The sequence below is a fragment of the Anolis carolinensis genome, chromosome 1, assembly GCF_035594765.1.
Source record: "Anolis carolinensis isolate JA03-04 chromosome 1, rAnoCar3.1.pri, whole genome shotgun sequence".
Taxonomy (NCBI): Eukaryota; Metazoa; Chordata; class Lepidosauria; order Squamata; family Dactyloidae; genus Anolis; species Anolis carolinensis.
The window spans coordinates 330,684,905-330,704,781 of NC_085841.1; the positions used below are offsets into that span (position 1 = coordinate 330,684,905).

Genomic DNA, 19,877 nt, shown 5'->3' on the forward strand with positions numbered 1-19,877 from the left:
ACAACTCCTATGACTTCTTAGCACTTAAATTAATTGCCACTTCATGGCAATTAAAGTGGTGTCAAACTGCATTAATTCTACAGTATACATATTGTCTTCTGATTCTCTAGTTTCCAGTCAATATTTCCTGCTGTTTTATTTTCTTAGTCAAACATAAAGATAGGGAGCTACCATGGTGTACTGGATTGAGCACTGGACAATGTGTCTGGAGGACAGAGTTCAAATCTCTGCTCAGCCATGGAAACCCACTTGGTGAAGTATAGGAGTCACACTCACTCAGCCTCAGAGGACCAAGGGCAGAATTCCTCTGAAAAAATATTGCCAAAAAAACCCATGTTAGGTTCACTTTATGATCATCTTAAGTGGAAATGACTAGAAGATACACAAGAAGAAGCATAAAGTTGTCATCTTTTTTTCTAGTAGAGAAACAGGAGCCTAGAGTCTTATGATATCTCAAAAAGGTAAAGGTTTCCCCTTGAAATTAATTATAGTCATGTCTGACTCTGGGGAGTGGTGCTCATTTCCATTTCTAAACCAAAGAGCCAGTGTTGTCCATAGACGCCTCTAAGGTCATGTGGCTGGCATGACTGCATAGAGCACCATTATCTTCCTGCCAGAGCAGTACCTATGGATCTACTCACATTTGCATCAGCTGGTAGGAATTGTGGAAGTTGAAGTCCAAAACACCCGGAGGGCCAAAGTTTGCCCTTGCCTGGTCTAGGGCTTTAAAGGTCATAACCAGCACTTTGAATTTTGTTCAGTAATAGAGTGGCAGGCAATGGAGCTGGCTGATATTGGAAGCTAAGCAGGGCGATCTCTAGTTAGAACTCAGATGGGAGACAGCCAATGAATACCAGGTGCTGTATGCTATATTTCAGAGGCAGGAACTGGCAAAACCATGGCTGGGTTGCTGTGAATGTTCCGGGCTGTATGGCCGTGTTCCAGAAGTATTCTTTCCAGAGGTTTCGCCCATATCTATGGCAGGTATCCTCAGAGGTTGTGAGGTCTGTTGGAAACTAGGCAAGTGGGGTTTCAGTATACAATAAGAGTCTCACTTATCCAACATAAACGGGCCGGCAGAACGTTGGATAAGCGAATATGTTGGATAATAAGGAGAGATTAAGGAGAAGCCTATTGAACATCAAATTAGGTTATGATTTTACAAACTAAGTACCAAAACATCATGTTATACAGCAAATTTGACAGAAAAAGTAGTTCAATATGCAGCAATGCTACATAGTAATTACAGTATTTACGAATTTAGCACTAAAATATCGCGATGTATTGAAAACATCGACTACAAAAATGTGTTGGATAATCCAGAACGTTGGATAAGCGAATGTTGGATAAGTAAGACTCTACCTTATGTGGGCTGTGTAGGGTGGGAGAAAGAACTCTTGTCTGCTTGAGGCAGGTGTGAATGTTGCAATTGGCCACCTTGGTTAGCATTGAAAAGCCTTGCAGCTTCAAAGCCTGGCTGATTCCTGCCCGAGGGGAGGGGATTCTTTGCTGTGAGGTGTTAGCTGGCCCTGATTGATTCATGTCTTGAATTCCTCTGTTTTCTGAGTGGTGTTCTTTATTTATCGTCCTGATTTTAGAGTTTTTTTAAATCTTGCCAAGCAGCATTTTCCTCCACCACCGCAATGCTTTCAGACTCCACTCATTGCAGAGCATGCCCGCCCCCTCGTCTAGCTGTGACGTCACGCACCCGGAAGGGGAGGGTGTGCTCTCCCGCCCCCTCCCGCGAGGACCGGAAGTGCCGTTTGGAACCGACTGCCTGAGCGGAACGCGAGAGGCCTAAGCGGCGGTTGAGCGTCGCGCGGAAGGCGGATGAGGCCTGAGAGGCCGCCGCGGGACACCGGGTGAGGCACCAAACCGGGAGCGAGGATCTCCTGTGGGGCGGAGTGGTTACACTTTGAGCCGCGGATCAGGGTAGAAGGAGATTTGGGCCGACTGCTGCTTAGGTCGAAAGGCCTGTGAGGGAAGGAAGGCGGGGGAGGGTGGAACCAACGGCCGGAAAAGAGGGAGGGTCTTAAGAGCCACCTTGGCCTGGACTAAACCAAACATCCAAGGATTGGGCCTACTGAGGACATCCTATTCCCCTGCGTTGTTGTTGTTGACATCCTATTCCCCTGCGTTGTTGTTGTTGTTATAGAATCGTATCCCATATTCCTAGAATCATAGAGTTGGAAGACTTCACAAGAACCACCCAGTCTCAACCTCCAGCCCTGCAGGAACACACAGTCAAAACACTCTTGACAGATGGCCAGCCAGCTTCTGCTTAAAAGCTTCCAGAGGAAGACATCACCTCTGGAGGCAGCATATGACACTACTGAACAGATTTCACTGTTAGGAAGTTCTTCCTAATGTTCGTTGGATCTTATTTTCCTGCAACTCAAATCTATTTCTCTAGGATGTCTCGGGGCCCTTCCACACAACCATATAACCCAGAATATCATGGCAAATAATCCACACTGTCTGCTCTGAATTGGGTTATCTGAGGTCCCTTCCACACAGCTGAATAAAATCCCACAACATCTGCTTTGAACTGAGATATCTGAGTCCACATTGCCATAAAGCAGATAATGTGGGATTTTGTTCAGCTGTGTGGAAGGGGCCTTCCTCAAGCGTTTTTCCTAAGCATGGTTTCCAAACCTTTGATAATTTTGGTCGCCCTTCTCAGGAAACTTTCCAGTTTGTGAATATTCTTCTTCATTTGTGATGTCCAGAATGTCACTTAGGGCTCTTCCACACAGCTATATAATCCAGAATATCAAGTCAGATCTGAGTCTACACTGCCATATAATCCAGTTCAATGTGGATTTTATACTGTTGTGTGGAAGGGGCCTCAGTATTTCAGGTGAGACTTGACCAAAGCAGAGTAGATTAGTACTATTGCTGTACAATCAGGAGAGAGAGAAGTCTGTTGGAAGTTACTCTAGAGCAGGGGTCCCCAAACTAAGGCCCGGGGGCCGGATGCGGCCCTCCAAGGTCATTTACCTGGCCCCCACCCTCAGTTTTATAATATAATATTTTTATATCAGTTTTAATAATATAATATATTGCATATACATATAATATTATGTTATACAATAGAATACTAATAGTAATACCATATAATAATATTAATTATATGTTATATATTACATACTATATAATAGTATAGTGGTATAGTTCAATATAGTAATATATAATGCTAATATTGTGTTAAGCTAATAATATAATATTTTGTATGTTCATTCAGCTGCTCTGAGTCCCCTTCGGGGTGAGAAGGGTGGGATATAAATGTAGTAAATAAATGCAGTAAATAAATAATTAATTTTAGAATTAGGCTCGGCCAAAGTCTGAAATGACTTGAAGGCACACAACAACAACAACAACAATCCTAATTAACTTGACTATCTCATTGGCCAGAAGCAGGCCCACACTTCACATTGAAATCCTGATAGGTTTATGCTGGTTACAATTGTTTTCATTTTTAAATATTGTATTGTTCTTTCATTGTTGTTGTTTTGCACTACAAATAAGACATGTGCAGTGTGCATAGGAATTTGTCCGGTTTTTTCTCTCCAAATGATAATTCGGCCCCTCCACAGTCTGAAGGATTGTGTACCGGCCCTCTGCTTTAAAAGTTTGAGGACCCCTGCTCTAGAGAGTCACATTGTCTGTCCAGTTGATGATGCATTTCCCAAACTCTCATTTTCCAGGTATTTTGAACTTCAAGTCCCAGAATCACTGATCATTGACCAACGCTGCTGAGGCTTCTGGGATTTGGCTCAAAACACCCGGAGAACCAGAGTTTAGGAATCACTGATCTACACTGTAGACTGAATGCAGTTTGACACCACTTTAACTGCCATGGCTCAGTGCTATGGAATCCTGGAAGTTGTAATTTGGTGAGGTATGAGAACTCTTTGGCTAACAATCTTGTAAAACTACAACTCCCATGATTCCATAGTATTGAGACATGGAAGTTAAAGGAGTGTCAAATTGCATTAATTCTACAGTGTGGATAAGGCCTGCACAACCTGTGGCCCTCCAGGTGTTTGGGACTCCCAGCTCTCAGAAGCCCTAGCCAGCTTTTCCAATGATCAGGAATTCTGAGAGCTGAAGTCCAAAACATCTGGAAGGACACGGGTTGTGCAGGCCTGGTAAAGATCTACGTTTAGTCCTTACCTTTCTCCATGCCACTCAAAGTAGTGGTCCTTGGGCGGCTATAAGCCCCATAGACTTTGGCTTACCTGTCCCTGGTAAGTTTGCAGAAAAGAAAGAAACAACCATAGCCATTGGTCACAAATATGATGCTGGTTCCTAGAGAAATTGGGGTGAACAATAATAATTGCCCATCTTCAATCATATAAGCAGAAAGTGCTGGTTTTAGGCTGGGGTCCTTTTTCAGTGCTGGATGGAGATTCCTGGGGTTGAACTTCAAGCATGTTCTCTTCAAGCTAGATTACATCCTTTCTTAAAATAAATGGTCCAGAAAGCAGTTGTGCTGTGTCAGTAAGAGCTGTGTCAGTGTTTGCAAAGGGAGATTTCTGCCCATAGGTCTTCACATTTCTACATAGGTTTTATCCAAAGGACTTCACGAGGAAATGATTGGTTAGTAAACTGTGGTGGGTTTTGGAAGTACTCATACCATTATTATGGAAACCCTAGGGTTCCTGATGGGATCTTGTGCAGTAAAAACCATTTGATAAACCGAGCAGCTCCATGATACTGTCCTTATTTATTTTTAAAAGACTGAACAAAATTTCTTCATCTAATAAGTTATCGTTAGGTATAGTCTTACTTCTTCAATTCCTCATAAGCAAGAAAGTGTTCTTGGAAATATGAGAAAGCAAGAGCACTTCGGTGTCAAGGTAAAGCGTATCTTGTAAAAAAATTGAAATCGTAATTTATTTCCCCACCAGAAAATCGTTCAGTAGATAGAGTGGATAGTTTAGATATATATGATACAGATTTGATTTAGTAACATGATGACTGCAGGTTAATTTTTTATATATGTCTATGTTTTGTTGACAGATTTTGCTCATGGATGAGTTGGTGCATGATTTGGCCTCAGCTCTTGAGCAGACATCTGAACAGAACAAGCTGGATGAGCTGTGGGAAGAAATGACTCTCAGTCCAAGGCAGCAGCGTCGACAGCTTCGCAAGAGGCGGGGACGCAAGCGACGTTCAGATCTTACACACCAAGCAGAGCATGCTTGTTGCTACAGCGGTGCCTCAGAATCTAGTCTGGATGAAGTTGTGGAGGACTGTCGGGAGGTGCTGACTGCCAACTTCAGTGACTCAGATGACATGGCAGGATCCAAACGTCATCCAGCTCTCAGTGCAACTCTCAGGAGTAAGCCACACTCATGGCATGAGTCAGACTCATTCACCGAGAATGCACCTTGCCGGCCATTGAGGCGCCGTCGAAAAGTTAAGCGTGTGACATCAGAGGTGGCTGCTAGCCTTCAGCAAAAACTGAGAGTGTCAGAATGGAGTTATGAAAAGGGTTGCAGGTTCAAGTCTGCTAAGAAGCAGCGACTGTCCCGCTGGAAGGAAAATGCTCCATGGACTTCATCCACTCGAGGACTGTGTGAATCGGCAGACAGCAGGGCCTTCCTCAACAAAGGGGTGAGGAATGAGAGGATGGAGTGTGAAGCAGATGAACAGAAGCAAGGCTCTGATGAAAACATGTCTGAATGGTAAGATGTCCTCGCCTTTTCTTTTCATTTGATAGAAGAAACTAGTTTTTGGGTTATTGGGGGGTTTTCTTTGACAGAGTTCACCTTTATTTACTTGGCATGACATTGTTTTTGGAAGATAACTCTGTATCCACTGTCGGTGAACTTTTGTGGAAAACTTGTTCTGCAAGATAAGTATAGCAAGAAACAACTAAATCAAGCATGATCAGTCTGGCTTGCTTGCTGTTAAAGTGCATCCTCTTCATCACATTGTCTTGTGTGTCATTTCTTCCCCCCCCCCCCCCTAAAAGAGGCTGAGAGAGAGGCAGAGCCGGCCCTAGGTATTTTTCAAGTGTAGGCGAACAAAATTTTGGCGCCCCCCCAAACCAATCACTGAAAAATAAAAGAGTTGGATAAGAGAAAATGTTGGTTAATAAGGAAGTATAAAGGAAAAGCCTATAAAACATCAAATTACATTATGATTTTAAAAATTAAGCACCAAAACATCATGTTTTACAACAAATCAATAGAAAAAGCAGTTCAATACATGGTAATGTTATGTAGGAAATACTATATTTGCAAATTTAGCACTAAACATTGAACAGGGATATAGGGCAGTGTGGACTTAGATAACCCAGATAGCCCTCAGTATTAAAAATAACCCCTCTAAAATCAGGACAATAAATAAAGAACAACACTCTGTAAACAGAAGAAATCCAGACAGTAAACAATCAGGGACAGCTAACTCCTCCCAAAAAAAGATTCTCCCAGGCAAGAAGAAACCAGGCCTTGAAGCCACAGGGCCATTAAATGCTAATCAAGGTGATTAATTACAACATTCACACCTGCTTCAAAGAAAAGTTCTTTCTCCCACCCTGGACCTTCTACAGATATATAAACCCCACATACCTAGCTTCCAAGTTCCTACAGACCTCACAATCTCTGAAGGCCCCAAAGGTGGGCTTGCGTGGTGCGAAGGTGGGTCTGCGCTGGCCGGAAGGCCCAGCGCGGCCGCTGGAAGGCCCGAAAGAGAAGGAGGTGGAGAGTGGTGCCCTCCTCCCAGGACGATGGTGCCCCCGGGACGATGGCGCCACAGGCAAATGCCTATTTCGCCTTATGGTTGGACCGCCTCTGGAGAGAGGGAGGAAAATGGCCTTGTTGACTTTTGTCTCTAAATCTGCAAGTTGCCACACTTATCCATGGACAAATTACTTCTAAAAAATATAATCCAGGGAAAGACATGCAGAATGAATTCTACAATTGGAGAACTTTTGATGGAACTAAATAGAAAGTTTGCCATGTGATTTCCACTCTGTTGAATCTCATCTTTGAGATTAATCTTTAAAACAGGTAGTCTTGGTTCCTGGTGTTGGAATTTGTGGCCTAGGTTACATAGAGCTAATATAGCCAGACTCCCAATTAGGTGAAGTGCTTATTTCAATATAATGACAAAGTCATTAATTATTTTTAAAAATTTTACACAGGCACATTCTATGTCAACATGCATGTATTTTTCTTTTTCCATATTATCCAATTTATGCCAAATAAATGACATTTTTCCCTCAGAAAACATCATGGGAAAGCAGAGACTTTCAATATTTTGTTGATTGTAAGAGATCAGAGAGAGTGTGGACAGGAAACTTAGCAATCCTGTCATGAACTTCATTTTAATAAGTTTTACACTAAGGATGGCACTGAGGTCAGGATGTAAGTTAGGCAGGTTTTTAAAAACCTGCCTTAATAGAAACATTTTAGCCTGCCGCCGGAAGAACAGCAGGGAGGGGGCCATTCTGGTCTCCCTAGACAGGGAGTTCCAGAGAAGAGGGGCAGCCACAGAAAAGGCACTCTCCAAACTGCTTGTGATGGCAGTGCGACTGAGAGAAGGGCCTCTCCTTAGGACCTCAGTGCCTGGGCAGATTTGTACTGAGAGATACGGCCTGCCAAATAGCTTGGACCTGAGCCATATAGGGCTTTACAGTTCATGATTAGCACTTTGAATTGTGTCTGGAAACAAACTTGCAGTTAGTGGAGTTGTAGCAAAGGGGGGAGGGGTTCTAGACCATAAAGCAATATATCACATTAAATGATAACTTAGATTTACTGATTTTAAATGGCTGTTACTGATTCTGTTGCCTTTTTAGTGAAATAACAGTATTAAGAATTACAGTGAAATAACAGGAAAGTAGTAGAGATTTCTCATTTGGTCTATTACATAGGAAAATACATCAAGTTTAAGTGGCACTGATTAGGGGAGAAATATTTCCTACTTAAAAAAAACCTTTTTAGGGTTCTGCATTTCTCCTTCAGAAGTGGAAGAACTCCTTTTCTGCTAAAAGGAGAAGAGGCAATTTTCACCACTGCCCTCATGTCTCCCATATTATTCATACCCTATGTGTGAGTTTTTTTGGGATACATAAAGTAAAGAAGGATTGAACAAAGGGCAAAAATTGCCTCATCTCCTTCTTTCAAACAAACATTACTGTGAAATAGGTTCCATTCACAGGAAGCTTGGACCCAGACTTTGGCACCTAAGTGTTCTTATTTGTGGCTAGTTATCACCCTTGTGATCCCTCGGTGGCACAGCGGGTTAAACCGCTGAGCTGCTGAACCTGCTGACTGAAAGGTTGGCGGTTCAAATGTGGGGAGCGGGGTGAGCTCCTGCTGTTAGCCCCAGCTTCTGCCAACCTAGCAGTTTGAAAACATGCAAATGTGAGAAGATCAGTAAGTAACATTCGGGCAGGAAGGTAATGGCGCTTCATGCCGACATACCGGCCACATGACCTTGGAGGTGTCTATGGACAATGCCGGTTCTTAAGCTTACAAATGGGGGTAAGCACCAACCCCCAGAGTTGGACACAACTACACCTAATGTCAGGGAAAAAAATTTACCTACTTTTACCTATCACACTCTAATATGTAGAAATAGTGGACATTATGATTAAAACGGTTGAAATAAAACCACAGCATTATTTATCACCATGATGAATGTGAATAAGGCCTTGCATTAATAAGCTTCTCAATTTTACTTAGAAGTCAGTCGTGTTGGGTTCATTATGACTTATTTCATAGGAAGTGTGTAAACATGGCAGCCCCAAACTTTGTGCTATCTAAAACCGTTATTCAATCGTATGTGTTTTATAAAGCTCTCATATTTTAGAATGGACATTTGTAGAATTATGGTCAACTTAATGTTCATAGAAAAAAGTAAAATTATATCTGCGTGACTAGAGCCAGCCAAATTAATTCAGCTTCTTTGGGTTTGATTTAGTTGCTAGTGATATAACCTCCTCTTTGTAAAGCTAATTAACTTTCTCTTATACTGCTTGAGTCTAACTGAAATACCATGCTGAATTTCCCTGTTATCTGATATGTTCCATAGCTTGTTGAATTCTAGGCTGCCAGACCACCCACTTGTTTCCCTCTTTGTAGCTTACTTCCTTTCCGTTTTGATGGGAATGTATTTGGTGATAGCCTGAAGTGGCATTTGAGAGCCTGGCTGATCTGATGTATTAGAGGTTGCCACCCAGGAAAGAAAAGAAATCTACTCCTAGAAAGCAAGTGACAGAGACAGAGTGTCCTGGTTCCCCCTCCTCCTTCAGCCCAAGCTGACCTTCTGTAGCCCCTTGGTGCCTCTTGTTTTCTTATTTTTATAGAAAATCGATACCCTTCCTGACACAAACAATAGCTCAAGAGCAGAACTAAATGGGGGAGAGCTAGGATCTGTCCATCACCTCTCACTTTAACTCTTCCAAACTATTTAATTATAGGCATGCTTTGCTCCAGGTGTTTGCAACACTGCAGCTGCTAAATGAAGGCCATTTTAGCCAAAGATTGGGTGATCAATAACACTCTATAGCAGTAACTTGTCGGATCAATAGCATTCATTATTTTGTGGTTAAGGTAAGTAGCCTCCATTGTAACTGGAGGTCATTAATCAGTGCTTACTGGACTGTATGGTCTATACGAAATGCTGGTGTATTTTCCTGTGTATATAGGCAATGTAAGAACTGTCGTTCTTTGGCATAAATCTTTGGGTGGAATTGTGATTATAAGATATTTATAATTTGTTTAATTTTATTCTACTTCCTTGTCTTGGGAATTTGAAGTGTTGATGGTACTTCAAAAGCAAAACATTATAAAAATCTATAGACATCTTAACAGGTTCTCATGAGAGCTAGCTCAAATAAGAAGGCCTTGCCTAGAAGATATCTAGGGGGTATCAGTGTCCATATATCATGTATTGTTTTCCGTGATTGCAACAAAAGCTGCTTTGAACAGCAGATTGTATGGCATATGAGGCATTCAGTCTTCCATTCCTGTGCAAGTTTGCATTCCTTGAAGATACTAAAGAGTGATCCCTTTCTACTTGAAACATGACAATTTAAAATTGAGGTAGTAATTTTGTACTGGGACTTGTAGCACCTTCTGCATGAAAAAGTGAAAGACAACCTAGAGGAATTAATTCAGATTACAAAGCCCACTGTAGAGTTTGGGGTATGTTTAGCTTGTGTTTTTATCAAACTCAGATGTAATAAGCATTTACATTCTCAATATTACAGACTGTAATAAATAATACAATATGTATATAGAGCCTTAATATTAGTTAGATGGATAGTTTTATGTTGTGATAGACAAAAGTGTCAAGTAGTCTGGAATTGGCTAAGTAACTAAAATACTTTTAGGTTTTCCAAAATAACTTTCAGTCATAAATAAGTCCCTTGATTAATAGGCATTATCCATCCTGTTACAAGGTGTAGTTTAGAGATCTAACACCAGACCTGTGTATACACCTCTACCCTTAGAAACTATGATATGTTGAGCACAGATTCACTGTTTTCTTTTGGACAGTCAGGCCAAAAGGAAAATGTCATATGCAGAGCTCTGTCTAGCTTTTAGATGCAGCAACAGATTGATTGTGGACTCTATTTTTCTGCAGTTACGGTACAAAATCCTGGTTTTACAAAGTGAAATGGTTATAGTCTGTTGTCCACATTTGTAGCATTAAATGCCTTGCGGAGGATTTTTACCCCTTATTTTCTTATAAATGGAAATATGGATCAATCACGTTTATTAACTTTGCATAGGACAGAGGCAGTCTAGATCTCAAAGAAATCTGCTCTTCTGTTGCTACCCTGTTTCCCCTAAAATAAGACCTCCACAGAAAATAAGACCTAGTAGAAGTTTTGCTGAATTGCTAAATATAAAGCCTCCCCCAAAAGTAAGACCTAGCAAAGTTTTTGTTCGTAAGCATGCCCGCCGAACAGAATACCAGAGTGTGAAGGATTGGTAAATGTACATACCATGGATTGTTGTACATGGAAATAATGGTAGTAACAAGAAATTCTTGATAGGATTCACAGTTTATCTGGTTATGCTGGTTTGTGATGACAACTACTGTACAGTATATAATGTTCATTTTTTTTGTTCAACAATAAAAGTGAATTCTTCTTCATAGAAAACTAAGACGTCCCCTGAAAATAAGACCTAGCACATCTTTGGGAGCAAAAATTAATATAAGACACTGTCTTATTTTCGGGGAAACATGGTAATAGAATTGAAATTGTGCTTGTTGTTTCCCTTCAAATTGTTTCTGACTTATGGCAGCCCTGAGGCAAACCTATCACAGGGATTTCTAGCAGAGGGGGGTTTGCCTTTGCTATCCTCTGTGGTTACTTCTACACTGCCCTATATCCCAGGATCTGATGCCAGATTATCAGCTTATCCTGGATTATATGGTAGTGGGGACTCATATAATCCAGTTCAAATCAGATAACCTGGGATCAGATCCTGGGATATAAGGACAGTGTTAAATAGGGGCCTGAAGCTGAGAGAATGGAGCTTGCCCAATGACAGCCAAGGGACATCAATGGCAAGGGGGTATTTGAACTGTGATCTTCAGAGTCATAATTCAGTGCTTATACCACTACAGTATATTGGCTCAATTTTATTACCCATCTTTTATTGCCCTTTGTCCCTGGTCCTCACATGGCCAAAAGGGGGGTTGACTTCTGTCTGCATTGATATCTAGATCAACTTAACTGACAACTGAAATAACATCTGAAACAAAAAGTTATAGTTTTATAAGATCTTTAGCTTTCCCTGCTGGAGTGCTGGTGCCTCACCAAACTACAACTCCCAGGATTCCATAGCATTAAGCCATGGCAGTTAAAGTGGTGTCAAACGGAATTAATTCTACAGTGTGGTGCACCCATAGTCACTTTTTTTCTCTCCTATATGATTTTTGACATCTTTGCCTGATAAAGAAGCTGTCAAAAGACAGAGAGAATGGGATTTGTTTCACATTCAGAAATATGTTTCCGAATGTGAAACAAAGCAAGCTATTCTGCTGGGAGATGATCCTGGACAGTATGTGGCATGCTGTCAATTGTCTACTTGATGTCTTGGAAATAATTATATAGAGTATCCAGAAAAATACTGTATGGAGACCAAAATTAGCATGCATTCCAGTAAAAATTAATAGGCAGAGAAATCAATTGAAAGGTATTTAAATTAACTGATATGAACCTGTTGTCATCCTACATAAAGTCCCCCCCCCTAAAAGTATATTTTTAAAAAATTATCAGATTATGTCAGTAGTATCTCTTTATTCTAGTTAACTGACCTAATATTTGGCTGTTGGTTTCATCAGTAAGAGGAACAAAATGACTGCAAGGTTGAGAAATCCTGTAATGTTGCCTTTGCTCATGAAATTTGTCTCATGTCATCACTCATTTCTCATTGCAAACACCCAATCAGTTGTGCTTATTTTCTTCATACTCTAATTATCTTCTAACAGATTGCTAGAGCTAATCCAGGAGAATATACTAGCTTTCACAGTAATTATTTTCTTTGAGCGCATCCTGTTTGCTCATTCTTTCATGGTTATACAGGGCCAAAGAACACAGAGATGCTGTCTTCCCACCATGACTCTTGTAACATGTTATATTGGAAACTACCCTGATAAACTGCATGGAAACTATAGTTGGTGACTGGGAATAGCTAACTAAGGGCAGTCAATCTGCCCACACGGATCTGAACACAATTCAGGGTGCTGGTGATCATCTTTTAACCCTTTAGTTGCTTAAACTACAGAGGGCAATCTCCTTTTGTATGAAATTAAATCCTATCATAGTCAACAACATTCAAGCCGCTGTTTTTTGAGTTTTTAAACTGAATAGTAGCTGGTAAATGTATTAAATAAAATATCATATAAATAAATGGCATTCTGAAAATGGTTGTGCTTCTTATGTGTGCATTTCTTGTGTGGAAATCTGATTTTTTTGTCTCTTCAGTAATAGTGTTTCTTTATCGTTCTTCTAATTTCACCACTAAACTTCACATTTAGCTTTGGTATTCAATAATTGAATCCTTCCTTTAGGTTCATTGCATGTCTTCATTACTGATTTTCTTTCAATCTGTGCGCCAGGGTAGACTTTAGGGTGGCAAGATATTTGTAATTTTAATAGAACTCAAGGATTTACTAGTTGGAGTCTGTTGCAAAAGTATTTTTATCTAGGAATTTGTTTATTATTTCTGTAGACATTGCTCATAGACCTTGCATGTAAAAACCATTTAAGCAGCACAATCATTATGTGGCTGTTATTGTTAACCAGCTGAGCATTAAAAATCATTGGCCATCTACCACAGACAGTTTAGAAATAGACTGTATTGGAATTGCCCTTGTGGTGTTAGACATTTGTGGATAGTTCAAAAGGTATGTTTACTTCATCTGCTGTATTCTCTTTCTAGTGAAACCAGCAGTGTATGTAGCAGCAGCGACACTGGTCTTTTCACCAATGATGAGGGCCGCCAAGGTATGTATGTACTTTATGCCCCACCTTTATTTCTATATGGCACCCAAAGAAACTCACATTATGAGTTAAAACAAAATACAGATAAAATTTATTTATTTATTTACATCATTTATATTCCGCCCTTCTCACCCCGAAGGGGACTCAGGGCGGATCACATTACACATATTAGGCAAACATTCAATGCCTTTTTAACACAGGACAAAGACAGACAAACATAGCTCCGAGCGGGCCTCGAACTTATGACCTCCTGGTCAGTGACTCATTGCTCTCCCGTCTGCGCCACAGCCCCAGGTAACGCAGAATCACGTTCCGCTCTGCTTTTTATATTTGTATTTAGAATTATATGCAAAAGTAGTTGTCATTGATGGGTCACTATTTCCAAAAAAAGAAGGGATTTGGGAAGGTGCATGCATTTTTTTAAAAAAAACTCCAAAATCTGTGTATGCATTGGCTTGTATGCCTTTATCTGACAGCAAAGAATCAGTTTTACTAATTCAAATATTTTTGCAATCTCAGGTTCTTACCATTCCAGTTACAAAGATATTTATAAACATTTATAAGGTTTTATAAAGAAATTGAATTCTCATCCATCTGCAATGGGTAAATTCAATAGTTACAGCTATTCCCGGATGTAGATAGCTGTATTGTAGCTTCCTACCATGTAGCTGTTAAAAATAAGGAGCCAGTAAGAGAACAAAAAGATGTAGCATTGCAAGCTCTCTCCCTAAACAGGCAAATCACACCAACAGCATTTTCTTTCCTGTTTAAATATTAAAAATAGCAAGTTCATTCTTGGGAAGGAATTTTTGAATTTCTAAAAAAAATGATCAAAATGAATTGAATAAAATTTTCTTCTGGCTTGACTTTTGCAGCAAGAAGATTTTCATCTGCTGGTTAGTTCACCTCTTCTGCTGTAGATTCTTCTTTTTCCTGCAATTAGAAAGCCCTCACAGTGTTACCCCCCCCCCCCCCCGCTATTTTGCTCAGAGTAACACAAGCAGAGGGTGCTATATCCTCTGCTATTGTATTTTACAATTTCATAAAAACTTACCTTTAAAATTAATTCTTAGTCTTTTGGAACGTGTGTTTTGTCATTTATCTTTTTTTTAAAAACTGAACAGACAGTTATTCTTTGCCAAAAAGGCTGCCCTGGTTCAAGCCATACCATGATAAGGAGAGAAATATTTAAAATTGTCTCTTAAGACTTTAAAGACTTTATTAAGTGTGATTTGATGTAAGTATAGTGTGTGGTGGTTAGTCAGTTGTTGTTAAGGACATTTTAAAGTTACCCTTTTTTGGTCTGCTTGTTGTAATTGCATTAATATGCTGTGCAGTTTTCTAAAAAAATACTATGGACAGTAACTTCACAGTTTGATGGTGTGCTTATGTTGCCAAACTCAAAGGACAAAGTCACCTTGAAATCCTAGATCAATAATATTCAGACATGATGCAACACATGTAATAGAAAGTTATATTTTCATTCTAACTAGATAAGTAAGTTTGGTGCATCAAGGAAAAAAAATCACTTTGTCTTTTGATTTTATAGAGGAATGGTAGTATGCGATATCAGGATATTTGATATTTTTTGTTTGTTCTTAGGTGATGATGAGCAGAGTGATTGGTTCTATGAGGGAGAGTGTGTCTCAGGATTCACAGTCCCTAATCTCTTGCCCAAATGGGGAACTGACCGCCAGTCTGATATGGAACACATGGACTCCAACCTTGAGAAAATCTCAGATCCAACATTCCTTCTGCCCTCTCGGCCTGCTACAAGAGGTAAGAGTGCTTATGGTTATTTTAGGGATTGTTGACCTAGCTCCAGATATTAGTAGATGTGTGAGTTTTGATAAATCTACACGGGTGAGTTTGTCATAGTGAGTTGTATATAACTTTTCTGAGTGTAAAGCTATCCCTCACCTAACATATGTAAACATGTTAATGCAGCTTTGCTGCTATTGGTTCTTTTCTGGGCACAATTCAAAGTGCTGGTCATGATCTGTACAACCCTAGATGATATGTACAACTCTGGCTTAGGACCATCTTGTCTGAAGATATATAAACCTACATATAAACCTGACAGAGTTCTAATATTTACAAGAGATAGCTATCTCTCGGCTCCACCACCATAATGTGGAAACAAGGGAGGGCCTTCTTTGTAGTTGCGCCCACTCTCTGGAACCTCTTCTTGTGAGATGCTGGGCTGATCCCACTCCCCCTTTCCTGTTTTTCTTTTGGCAGTAGGCAAAAACCTTTTTGTTTAAACTTTTTTAAAAATCTTTTATTGTGGGGTTTTTTTTTAATTGACTGTCTCTAGGAGCTGCCTTAGGTCCCACTGTGGGAGAAAAGTGGCATGCAAATGAAATAAATAAACAACAAATCATGTAGCACCCTATTGTCAGGAGAGGATGTTGTTTCCCATATGGTTACCTTGTCTTGTGGAATCTTTGGTCATTTTTGTATAGGCAAATGTAATTTGTTCCTTGTACTGCAAGCATACTGGAAGGTTTGACAAACTGCCTGATCTCTGCAAAATATCAGAATTAACATTGGTAATCACAATCTAGGTTATTGCGCTGCCTTCTATCTAACTGCATCATGGTTTCTGCTGTAATTCAGGAATTTCACTATTCTATTCAATTCCTTTTCAGGATTTCATGCCCGCTTGAACCGCCTGCCCAGTGTTGCAACCCGTTGCCTTAGGAAGGGACGTAGGAGGCTGGTTAGCAAGGTATTTGCTTTTCAGAAGTTGGGAATTTGTTATTTGGTGATTAGTTTCATAGCTGAAAGAAACACTTGCTGCTGACTGAGGACCACTTCATCTCATATGCTAACGCAAAAACTCTTAATTGTAAGTGGACATGGTAAAACTGTTTCTAATGTAATGTTTCATTTCCAAAGGCATTAAAATAGTGCTAAGTAGGGGTGGATGGCTGAATACCAAAATGTGGTATGGAAAAAGGAACAAAGTTACAGTGCTTTTGGAGGAGTGAAGGATATAAGGGCATCCAAAATGAGCAAAGAATGCAGGAAATAGGTTTTTGTAAAACCTAGTAAATCTCTAATGTAGTAGTGCATTTGTTTCTATGTTGTGTGGCTATTAGCTTCAGGGTTTTTTGAGTTTTGAATTGCATATGTTTCGTGCCATTCCTTCTGGCACTTTTTCTGATAAATCTTGGCCTCCAAAGTCTTAGTAAGGAAAGGAAATGGCCACATGTACTTGTTGGGAAATATACTCTTCCTTTTGCTCACAAGTCTTGTAGAAATTGATAACTCTCTGTATTTTGAGCCATTGGGCACCCATCATGTTTTCATCATGTTGAAAGTACTGGAAAGCTTTGCAGTAAGACAACAACTTCAATTAATTGAAAAGTTGGAAGTACTGTATTATTGGTAGTATGTGCCCCAGCAGTTCAGGAGCCAGTTTTTTTTTCTTTCTTTTCCCCCTTCTTGGCTTTTGTGTTCAACAGCTTCTGTGCGCCTTTTCTCTTTCTTAACTGGCTAAGTTAAAGAGCTCTGAAATACAGCTTGTGTTATGGTGAATGTAGTGTCTTGTTCACAGCGTGCCAAGCCACTGGTAAGGGCCTAAAGCTGTTAGCTTTTTTGAAGGCACCTCTAATGATCCAAATTGAGAAGAATAATATTTACTTGTTTAATTCATCTTCATCACCTTAAAGGGATCTATGTCATTTGCAATGGAGGTCACTGCTCCCCCCCCCACCTCCATCCTCTTCTAAATTGTAATAATAAATAATGAGTTTCATTCAAAGCTCCCCGCCAGCGAGCTGCTAATTACCCAAAGTACGGCTTGTAATTTACACAGTAATAAACTGTAAATTTAAACATTACGGTGCTTTAAGTTAATAATTTCTCTGCTGTAACAAATAGCCCATCTCTCATCCATGCTACTGCTGTCTTGTAGATCTTGCATGTGATGTTTTTCAGGATTCTTGGGCACAGACCTACCACTGTTGTTGATCAGATTCCAGTCCTGACTTTGGACGAATTTGTTCTCTGTTGAATGACCCCAAGCATAGAGCCCAGCACGAAAACCTATGCAACTGTATACAATACAGTGCAATGGTGTATTGTATTGTAAAGCTGTTTTACCTTTAAGGATATGTCATAACCTCTTTTAGGTATCTTATTCTTTTTTTGCTTTTGTTTATTTATATGAGAGATTATTAGAAACTGCTCAAATTAATATAGGGTTAGTTATACTAGAAAAGCTTGAAATGCTTAATTAGGAGTTTTGTTGTAAACGTAACATTGTTCTGGATGAATGTTCTTTTCAACCTTGACCCAGAGTTGGGTTCCTTTATTATTTTTAATGCACAAATGTGAAGGCTAATCAGATTTCTCATGAGATCTTTCCATTTAATTCTGGGTAGGCAGAAGATCCTGATGAACCTGGGTAGCTGGTGAACTGTCATGTTTCATGTATAAAAACTGTTGTTTTTTTTAAGAAAAGCATTTACTGCCATAATACCCCCACCCCCCCGATCAAACTACAATGGGGCTCTGTGTTTTAACAGGGATAAGTTTGCTAGGTGCACAACAGGACATGGCTCTTACACCTAATCATTGTGTAGAAGAGGATATTTCAACAAGTATAATTGGTCTTCAATTTCCACAGATTCTGGAGTTTGATTTTTTATAAATCCAAAAACCAAACGTTGATTTTGCCCATTTATATTCATAAAAAGAGGCACTTTTTATTAATCCACTGTATGTTTACAATGGAACTTGAGCATTCTTGGATTTTGTTATCCACAAGGAATCGGTACGCAGTGGATACCAAGCACCTACTGTATACAATTTTCTCTATCTTTTGCTTGATGTTGATTGTCTCTTCATAGGGTTTTACCCCTTCTGTAACAACCATAGGAGCTCTATCCTCTGGTTTCATCTGGCAGATCTACCGAGGGTGAACTAGCCTGTTGGAAAAAGTAAAGTTAACACCACCTCACTTGCTGTTAAATGAAATAATTATAAATGGAGGGATTTTGACATATTTTGTAGCCTTCCTTTAGTGCTGTATCTAGGTTAATTCTGAGTAACCAAGTGACTTGTTTTAAGCAAGAACTTTTAAAGAAACAGAGCAAAATGGGATCTTAAATGTTCAGGTCTTTCGGTAATGAACGAAACAGGAAAATGCAAGTAAATAAACATGAAATGTGTTCTAAACAAAAAGATCAAAGTTCTTCGTTATGAATCTAAATAAATCACAAATACATTTCTAGCTAGACGTTTTTGGGTAGTAAAAGGTATGCCTATTTATAGAATAAATAGACTGAAAATTTAGGATAAACCGTATAATAAACCATATAATTCATAACTATCAAAAGCATTTTAGTTGTATTTCACTGTAACAGGACTTAATAACTACATTTAATGTGAACTTGGAATAAAAGGAGAGCAGTTGGATCCATATTTTTTGACCCTGAAGAACTACCTGTGGCGCAAACTGGTGAGCAGCCAGCTGCAGCCAGCTGAGACCAATCACTCTGACCAAGAGGTCATGAGTTTTAGGCCAGCTCGGAGCCTGCGTTTGTCTTTGTCTTTGTTCTATGTCAAGGCATTGAATGTTTGCCTTATATGTGTAATGTGATCCGCCCTGAGTCCCCTTCGGGGTGAGAAGGGCGGAATATAAATACTGTAAATAAAAAAATAAAAAATAAAAGTAGCACTGAATTTGGTATAGTTTGGATTAGTTTAGTTCAGAATCCTGTCTTTGTCTCTGTCTTTGTCTATGCCCCTATGTTCATATGGCATTGAATGTTTGCCGTGTATGTGTACATTGTGATCCTCTCTGAGTCCCCTTCGGGGTGAGAAGGGCAAAATATAAATACTGCGAATAAATAAATAAATAAACAAATCCTCCTCCATCCCCAGTAGTGAGCTATGGTTAACTTTTCTCTGCTGGCATAGGGGTAAAAAGGGTATGAGCATTCTTAGAAGTAGTGAATTAGGTATAGTTGCAGGGATCATAATCTGCTTTTTAGCAAATTCTCCATGATGCAGGAAGAAATAACAACTTCTTGAATATTTTATATTAACATTGCAATCCTATTTATGTTAACTAGAAGTAAACTCTGTTGAATGGTATAATTTACTCCCAGGTGTATGTGGTCTTTAGATGTTCATGTAAGAGTTTTTATCAAGGACTAAGATTGTTTACTATTTCATAACTCAAATATATAATATTAAATTTTTATTGAGTTTCCAGGCCTTGTTGATCATACTGGGACTGATAAGCAGACTAGAGAATTCCATCATAAGAATAAAAAGGAGTGAAAATTCTTTATGGATATCATGAAGGTCTAGTCTACTACGAGGGTTGAATGAAAAGTAATGCCTCCACCTTCGTAACTCCACAACAGATGGCAGTACT

General features: G+C 39.6%; 1 protein-coding gene across 3 annotated transcripts in view; it reads left to right on the forward strand.

Moving 5' to 3' along the window:
- Positions 1-1,706: 1,706 nt before the first annotated feature.
- The window catches only part of gpatch2l (G-patch domain containing 2 like), a 37,496-nt gene continuing 19,325 nt past the window's right edge, over positions 1,707-19,877 (forward strand). For all 3 annotated transcript variants that reach the window (XM_008121514.3, XM_062968334.1, XM_062968335.1), the window contains exons 1-5: positions 1,707-1,862; positions 5,026-5,693; positions 13,422-13,486; positions 15,086-15,262; positions 16,135-16,214. In XM_008121514.3, the coding sequence (XP_008119721.2) occupies positions 5,035-5,693; positions 13,422-13,486; positions 15,086-15,262; positions 16,135-16,214 (981 nt within the window). In that variant the 5' untranslated portion in view covers positions 1,707-1,862; positions 5,026-5,034. The remainder of the gene's footprint in view (positions 1,863-5,025; positions 5,694-13,421; positions 13,487-15,085; positions 15,263-16,134; positions 16,215-19,877) is intronic.